General features: G+C 46.0%; 1 protein-coding gene across 1 annotated transcript; it reads right to left on the reverse strand.

The window, feature by feature from the left end:
• Nucleotides 1-7,573: 7,573 nt before the first annotated feature.
• Nucleotides 7,574-8,553, reverse strand: OR10H2 (olfactory receptor family 10 subfamily H member 2). Its single transcript, XM_012758368.2, has one exon. The coding sequence runs from the start codon at nt 8,531-8,533 to the stop codon at nt 7,583-7,585; it is 951 nt and encodes a 316-aa protein (XP_012613822.2). The 5' UTR covers nt 8,534-8,553; the 3' UTR covers nt 7,574-7,582.
• Between the last annotated feature and the right edge of the window lie 333 nt (nt 8,554-8,886).

Genomic DNA, 8,886 nt, shown 5'->3' on the forward strand with positions numbered 1-8,886 from the left:
TGCGCCACCATGCCTGGCTAATTTTTTCTATATATTTTTAGTTGTCCAGCTAATTTCTTTCTATTTTTAGTAGAGATGGGTCTTGCTGTTGTTCAGGCTGGTCTCAAACTCCTCACCTGGAGCGATCCTCCCGCCTCGGCCTCCCAAAGTGCTAGGATTACAGGCGTGAGCCACCATGCCCAACCGAGGGGTTTTCTTAATTAAAAAAGGAAACAGGTTATAAAGTTCAAATTAATACATCATGTAATTTCATTAGCAGCAAATTAATATTTTAAGAAAACCTTGTTGTTTTAACCAAAAATTTGCTTTTTAATTATAGCCAACTCGATTGCATACAAAACCCCTTCATAAATTCCCTTCTATGAACCTTAGACTGACTTGTATAGCCCACCTATAACATGCTTAAGCTTTCTGCTTTGTCCTAAATTTTCTTTTTTTTTTTTTAAGTGACTACTTATTTTATTTTAGGGCAAAAATTCACCATACGAGATCCTTTTCCATGCAATATTATTTTCTTTTCTGTTTAACCTTTCTTACCAAAATATATTTTTATATTCATAGTTCTTTTTTTTTTCTACCTCTCTCTCCCCTACTTATTGGTGATTGATTCCTTTTTGGTTTTTGTCGTCTCCCTTTTGGTAAAATGGGTTATGAGATGGGCATATAATTTTTGGTTAATCACAAACAATCCAGATATAATAGCGAGTGTCTTTTATCTAACTTAACAAAACTTTCTAAGATTACTCTGAGCCAAATAGGTGTGACCACAACCCAGAGAGCCACGCCCAAGAAGCCTTGAGCAAAGTGGTCTCCCTGAAGTTGGGTTAAAGTCTGGATTTATACGTTCCAGGTGGACAGGAATTACGAGGGAACTCGGGAATCAATGCTTGGAAGGTGCACATTGGTCTGGCCGGAAGAAGTAGGACATCTTGAAGAAGGGGGCTTACAGGGACAGGTGGGTTTAATGATTCTTTGATTTGTAATTGGTTAAACAAATGAAGCTCCGTGTGAGGGGCTTGGAGCGTTTTAAGTGAAGACAAGGAAGTCTGTTTCTTAGTCAGAGATAAGCCACCTGGCACACACTGAGACTCAGGTGACTTGTTAAGTATATTGCAGGCGTGGTTTGACCTTTGTCTCACATGGCCGTAGGCCCGTTAATGACTTGGCACCTTACTGTTACAAAGAGGAACTCCAGAAGGGATGGGCATAACAAGGCGCGTCCGACCTCCTTTCTCTTCGCGCCCAGCCGCTCGACTTTAAGGTTTTTCTGGGGTCCGCTTAGCCAAGACAGGGGTCCACTCAGCTAGGGAGCTTAAGATCTTATTTTAGTTCACAGTTCCATAAATAAAATAAAATAAAATAAAAACAATATTAGGACCGTCCAAACTCGTTATGCCAAAGGGAAAGCTAAGTCTGGACATTGAGTCATGTGATTGAGTCACGAGTCATGTGACACGGCTGTCCCTCTCCCAAATACATGACAGTTACTTCCCAACTTGCTGTGAAGGTATTTCACATCAGCCAGACCCCTGGCACACAAAAAGTCCCCGTGCTTCTCTGGATGACTGCCCTCAGAAACTATTCATACATAAATTCTTCGTTTTAGCCCCTAAACTTTTTCAAGACATGCACCGTCCCCTAAACAAGCAGATGTCAGCTGTCACCTTAGCTCTAGAGCTAAGCATGACCCCCTTTTCTTCAGGGAACCAGAATATATTGAGTTTCATGGTGACAATGTGGATGATGAGCTTCTTTTCCCAGGTGCAGAACAAGGGTAGGATGAGATCGATCTTCCCTCCACCAGAGCCTGGGACTCCTACATCTGTGGTCCCCAACCCCTGTTAGAAACACGGTTGCACAGACACACCCAGGTATGCTCCCTCTCTCTCCAGAAGTTACTCTTTGTAACAGTCAGACACTAAACCATTACCAGGCCTAAGGCCATGGAAGACAAAGGTTAAGCCACACCTGCAGTTTACTTAAAGGGTCACTTGAGTTCCATATACGTCAGCATATGTCAATTTCTCTGATTCAGAAACAGCCCGTCCTTAACTTAAAACACCCTAAGCCTTTGGGCAAAGCTTCGTGTCTTTAACCAATTACAAGCCAAAGAATTGTTGGGAAATAGGCTAAGAGATGTGAAAGGTTTCGGGGGGTTTTGCAGGGCTTTGCCTTGAAGGGCTGTGTGGGCATGTGAGTTCACACAATAGAAGCTCCTTCCAACAAACAGAGGCACTGTCAGAGAACGTTTGCAATGCAACCTTTCTTCTTTGCTGCCAGCCATCGCCTTGAGCTTTTTTGCAAGGCAGAAGCTCGGTTTGGGCCCTTGGCGGAGAAGCTGATTAAAATACCTGCCCAGCAGATAAGCTGGCAGCTATGCTAGACTTCAAGGCTATTCCTGCTTCACTCCTGACTACATGTCTCTGTGTTTATAAGAAGTAGGTTAGAGTAGTACACAGACTCAGTGTTCTCGTCTTATACATTTTATCTTTAGTTTGCATGCTCAGCCAGGTCTGTTTCTAACTTAGGGCTTAACATGCTTATCTTGGAAAAATGTTGCGGCCGTCTATTCTTGTAGACAGAATTAGGTAAGGTTCCCCTTGGAAACCTCAAAAAAAAATGAGCTGTACACGTACTTCTCTAACAGAAGACAACTATTTGCTGTAACAATAAATACCAATGTAGGATTTTAGTCGGGGCCTCACAGCTCTAGGAAATGCTGGAGGACCCCCTAACTCCCCCATTGTTTAAACTGCACTTTGTCTACATCTCAATCATTTCTCTGTCTATATTATTTCCCTATTTCCTACCATTTCCAAATCCCTTGCGATGATCCTGCCTCGGGGCCTGTTTCTCTGGGAGAGTAGCCAACTCCCGGCAAAGAACCATCAAGCCCACCTATAACCAGTAAGCCCTCACTTCAAGGTGCCCTACTTTTTCGGGCCAAACGAATGTACACACTCGTTTATGATTTCACACGTAATTCCTTTCTCCCTAAAAACGAATAAAACCAAGCTGCAACCCAGCCACGGCGGGACCACTTGGCTCAAGGCTTCCTGGGCATGGCTCTGTGGGCCACAGTCACACATATTTGGCTCAGGATAGAACTCTTTGAATTATGTTGCATAGTTTGGGTTCTTTTCCGTTGACAGTATAGTCACAGAGTTGTGCGATCATCACGAAAATACATTTTAGGGCAGTTTCATTATCTCTGAAAGAAACTTCCTGCACCTTGGCAGTCACTCCCCCCCCCCATTTCCCTCCCCCTCCTTTAGGCAATCACTAATCTACTTTCTTTCTCCGTGGCCTTGCCTGTTCTAGACATTTCATTTCAATGGAATCATAGAATATGCAACTTTTTATGGCTAGCTTTTTTTGACTCAGCATAATGTTTCCAGGTTCATCTATGTTACCGTTTGTACCAGCACTGCCTTCCTTCCTGGGGCCAAACGATGCTCTATTGCATGGTTACACCACATTTCGATTACCCGTTCATCCGTCGATGGACCTTTGGGTGGTTTCCATTGGTTGGCTATTATGAATAGCTCTGCTATGAACACTGATGTGTGATGAAGACCATCTTAAAAGCACAGGAAACTGGAATGAGCAGGCAGCTAATGTTCCTAGTGTACCTACTCCTGTGCAGAGCCATCTCTCCCTCAGTCCCACCTTCTGCTCCATGGGGAGATCTCTGTGATGGGCTGAATAAGGAAGAGAACATTGAGACTAAGGGTAGCCAGGCACGGTGGGTGGGTGGGAAGACCCAGACCTGCCTGAACCCCATCCAGCACTTGGGGAGGAGACGAGAGAGAAGTGGAAGGAACTAGGAAAGGTCTGGGCACTGAATTGACCCGGCAGGGCTGACTCCCGCCAGCAGGCTGTGTGCAGGTGCCACAGGTGACCTTCCAACCTGACACGCCCTCTTGCACCCTCTCTTCAAAGTTCTTTCCACTTTCACCCAGGACGCTTGTTGGCACTTGGTCTGGGAGGCTGAATCTCTTCAAGAAGGACCAGGGCCTCATGACATCAGGAGTCCTTTTACGTGCATTGAAAAGACCTCCCAGCCGGGCGCGGCGGCTCACCCCTGTAATCCCAGCACTCTGGGAGGCCGAGGCAGGAGCACCACTGGAGCTGAGGAGTTTGAGACCAGCCTGAGCAAGAGCGAGACGCCGTCTCCACTGAAAATAGAAGAATTAACCAGGCATGGTGGTGCCCGCCTGTAGTCCCAGCTACTCGGGAGGCTGAGGCAGGAGGAGGATCGCTTGAGCCCAGGAGTTGGAGGCTGCAGTGAGCTGTGATGAGGCCACTGCACTCCAGCCTGGGTGACAGAGTGAGACTCTGTCTCAAAAAAAAAAAAAGACAAAAACACAACTCCCAGTCTGTCATTTCTCTTTTCACCTTTGCTGTGCATAATCTCAAAATGAAAAGTGGTCAAATTTCCCTTTTCTTCATGCCTAGATGTTGCGTCTGGTTCAGTTCTTAAAGTCTGCGTTTGCATTGTTTTTTTCTTCGATTTCCTTTCTTTACCCTGCCAGGTGCTTTTCATCAAAATTCATTGTTTGATTTCTTATTTCATGGAGTCCTTTTATTTTTATTTTCCTGCATTGATTGTCTAAAATGTCCTTCCATTTCCTGGAATATATATTCTCTCAAAAATTTGTTCTTGGAAGTTTAAAAGTTTTGTCCTCCTCTTATGCATGACGCTCATGTTTTTTTTTTTCTTGTTAATTAACCAAGTTATATGGGCAAGATTTGGATGTGGGTTCATTTTCTTTGCCAGATATTGCTGTTGGCATGTAATCTCTTTGACAACTCCCACTCTATCGTTTGATTCTGCTCCAGTCTTCTGCTACCGTTGACCCAGAGAGCTGGATGTTGCTTTGCTAATTGATGCAGCTTCCCAAGTAAGGCTGGGAGGAATCAGGAGTTTTGGCAGCTGCACACTGGGAATACCATCTATGTATTTTTTCTCTTCATTTGATTAATTGCCTGCACCAATGAGCTAGGTCTCAGTTTGAGGGAATTTCACTTTCTGCATGGAAGATGACCCTTTGCTGTACCCACCCCGCAATGGGATCCAACATCAATGCCTTCACCACATAAACCCAGCTCAGAAAGTTAGTGACGACAAGATGCTCCTACCGTAGGCTTCATAGGAGGATGGGGAGGAAGCCTTACAACTGATATTTTGTGGAAACTCTTTTTAAAAATCTATTTCCAACACCTATGTTCATAAAATCAAGCTCTCCATCAGACTTTGAGCCATCGTCTTCCTTCTCTTCCCCTAAAGAGCCCAACATGATCAATAACAGAGTCATCTTATCCTGTTTCTCTCTCTCTCCCCCCTAACCCCCACCTCACCACCCTCATACCTAATGCTCAGTTCACAAACAAGTCTCTTCCTATGATTCAATCTCCCTCAAAGCCAGTGATAAATTATAAACAATGAGAAATTATAATAATGAGAGTGTTGCTCATTATTACAATACAATATTCTTTTTGTGTTCTTTCACAGGTTTTTAGAAATTAAGAAATGATCTATGAAAAATCAGTGAACATAGTTACTGCTCAACATATGGTAGGCACACTGGCTGCTAATATATATATTTTTTTTTTACTATCGCTATACGGAAGCACTGGAAGCAACCTAATAGCCAGCAATAAAGTTTTTGCTTGCTAATTCAATCTGAATAATGTATACACCGAGGCATGTGTGTGTGTGTGATGAATTTCCCACCTCACAAAATTATGTAATCACAGCCATGGGTCACAGGTGGAAATTCACAGACACGGACAGTTTCAGGGAGACTGAAATCGCTCAGAAATCACACATCTAGACTTGGCCCCTACTCCACACCATATACAAAAATACACTCAAAATGGATCAAAGACCTAAGTGGTAGAGCTAAAATTATAAAACTCTTCCTAGACAACATAGATGTTCCTGATCTTAGATGAAGCAGTGGTTTCTTAGACCCAACACCAAAAGCATGAGTGACAAAAATGAAACAATAGATACATTGATGGTATCGAAATTAAAAAATTTTTGTGCCACAAAAGGACACCAAAAAGAAAGCGAAAAGACGACTCATAAAAATGTGAGAACATATTTGAAAATCACACACCTGATAAGGGAGTTGTAACCCGAAGACATCAAGCATTCTTACAACTCAACAACAAACAAATAAACAACCCAATTAAAAAAAACAAACAGGTAAAGTGTCTCAATAGGTATTTCCTGGCCGGGCGCGGTGGCTCACGCCTGTAATCCTAGCACTCTGAGAGGCCGAGGCGGGCGGATTGATCGAGGTCAGGAGTTCAAAACCAGCCTGAGCAAGACCCCGTCTCTACTAAAAATAGAAAGAAATTAATTGGACAATTAAAAATATATATACAAAAAAATTAGCCGGGCATGGTGGCGCATGCCTGTAGTCCCAGCTACTCGGGAGGCTGAGGCAGGAGGATCGCCTGAGCCCAGGAGTGTGAGGTTGCTGTGAGCGAGGCTGACGCCACGGCACTCACTCTAGCCTGGGCAACAAAGCGAGACTCTGTCTCAAAAAAAAAAAAAAAGAATAGGTATTTCTCCAAGAACACACAGAAATGGCCAAGAAGGACATGATGAGAGGCTCCACATCATTACTCACCAGGGAAATGCAAACCAAAACCACAATGAGATACCACGGCACGCCCACTACGATGGTAATGCTCAAAAAGACAGGTGATACCAGGCGTCGCAGAGGATGTGGAGAAACTGGAGCCCAATAACACAGCTGGCGGGACTGTGTGACGCGGTGCAGACAGCTGGGGAAACAGTCAGGCAGCTCCTAAAAATCTAAACGTGGAGATGCCATTTCGCCCAGCAATTCAACTTTTGTGCACATACCCAAGCAAAATGAGGCATATTTTAACAAAAACTTGTACCCAGCTGTTCATAGCAGCATCATTCAAAATAGCAAAAGTTAGAAACACCGAAATGTCCGTTGATGATGAATGAATCAATAAAATGTAGGACATCCGTACGATGGAATATTATTTGGCAATGAAAAGGAATCAGTACTGATACATGCTACAACCTGGGAGAATCCTGAACACATGAAAGCTCAGGGAAAGAATCCAGCAGAAAACACTATGATTCCATTTGTACTCCACTGATACGAAATGTCCAGGATGAGCAAATCTATATGGACCAAAAGCAGAGAACGACTGCTGATAAGTATAAATTTCATTTTGGGTAATAAAAATGTTCTAAACTTGATTGTGGTGATGGCTACACAACTCTGGAAATACTAAAACTATTGAAATGCACACTTTAGCGGGTAAACTGTTTGGGTGAATGTAAATTATGTCTCAGTAAAGCTGTTGGGGAAAAAAAAAGCTCAAGAAAAAAACAAAACTAAGATAAGGACACACTGATGAAGGGTTCAAGACATTTTTTTTTAAGTTTTTAACATTTATTGAGAACCTAATGCGTGATGAGTGTGGTCATTGGCAAATCTTTGCAGCAATATTACAGGGAAGGCGTCGTTATTAACCCCAGGGTACAGACAACACCCGTGTTCCACAGCTACCTCTGCACCAGCGCTCAGGTGCCTGAGGAATGGAGTTTGCTGAGGAAGGTCTTCTTGAGGGCGGCCTTCAGCTCCTTGTTCCTGAGGCTGAAGATGATGGGGCTGAGGAAGGGCGTGAGGACCGTGTAGGTGGTGGCCATCAGGATGTCGCCCGCCTGAGAGTGGGGCCCCTTGGGCTTGAGGTAGATGACGGAGGCAAAGCCGTAGTGCACGACCACCACGATGAGGTGGGACGCGCAGGTGGAGAAGGCCTTGCGCCGACCCTCGGCGGAGGGGATCTTCAGGACGGTGGCCACGATGAAGGCGTAGGAGAGGAGGATGAGGAGGAAGCAGCCCAGCAGGGCCGTGATGCACACCAGCCCCACGCCCAGGGCCACAGCTGGTACATTGTGTCCACAGGCCAACTTCAGCAGCGGTGGCACATGACATAAGAAATGCTGGATCTCGTTGGATCCGCAGAAGGTGAGCTGGAAGATGGCCGTGGTCACCACCGTCCCCACGGTGAAGCCCCCGGCCCAGGAGCAGCCCACCAGGCGGGCGCAGCCGCGGGGGCTCATGAGCGCGTGGTAGCGCAGGGGCCGGCAGATGGCCACGTAGCGGTCGTAGCCCATGACGGTGAGCAGGAAGGAGTGGGTGAAGCCAAACGTGAAGGAGGAGAACATCTGGCCGGCGCAGGCCGGGAGGCCGATGGCACGGCGGGCGGCCAGCAGGTCGACCAGCATGCGCGGGATGAAGGTGACAGTGTAGAGGACCTCAGAGATGGACAGCGCGCACAGGAAGAGGTACATGGGCGTGTGGAGGCCCCGCTCGCCCCAGACGGTGGCCGTGATGAGCAGGTTGCCCAGCAGCGTGGACAGGTACATGAGCAGGAAGAGCAGGAAGAAGGCGGGCAGGAGCTGCCGCGGGAAGGCGGAGAAGCCCACGAGGATGAATTCGGACACGGAGGTGCGGTTCAGCCCCGGCATGGCGGCCACACCTGGCGGGGGAGAGGGAGGGGCCCTGGCGGTCAGCAGCACGGAGCGCCCGGTGAGTCCCACCTGGGAGCTCACCTGAGAGCCTGCCTCGCCTGCCCAAGCCAAGATACATCCATCTGCAAAAAGGTGTTGAGATTTAAATAAGATCATGCATCCTGAGTGCTTCACACGGCTCCTGGCACATAGTAGGAATTCAATAAAGAAATACTGCTAATAATTATTGCACTACTGTTATTATTATTACTATTATAAGTTCCGTGCACCTCCACCCACACCATGCTCTCCTGGCTTTGTTCATGCCGGGCTTCCTACGTTTCTCCCATCTTTGCGGGTCCAAATGCTGC

Source organism: Microcebus murinus, chromosome 4, assembly GCF_040939455.1.
Source record: "Microcebus murinus isolate Inina chromosome 4, M.murinus_Inina_mat1.0, whole genome shotgun sequence".
NCBI classification, from domain to species: Eukaryota; Metazoa; Chordata; class Mammalia; order Primates; family Cheirogaleidae; genus Microcebus; species Microcebus murinus.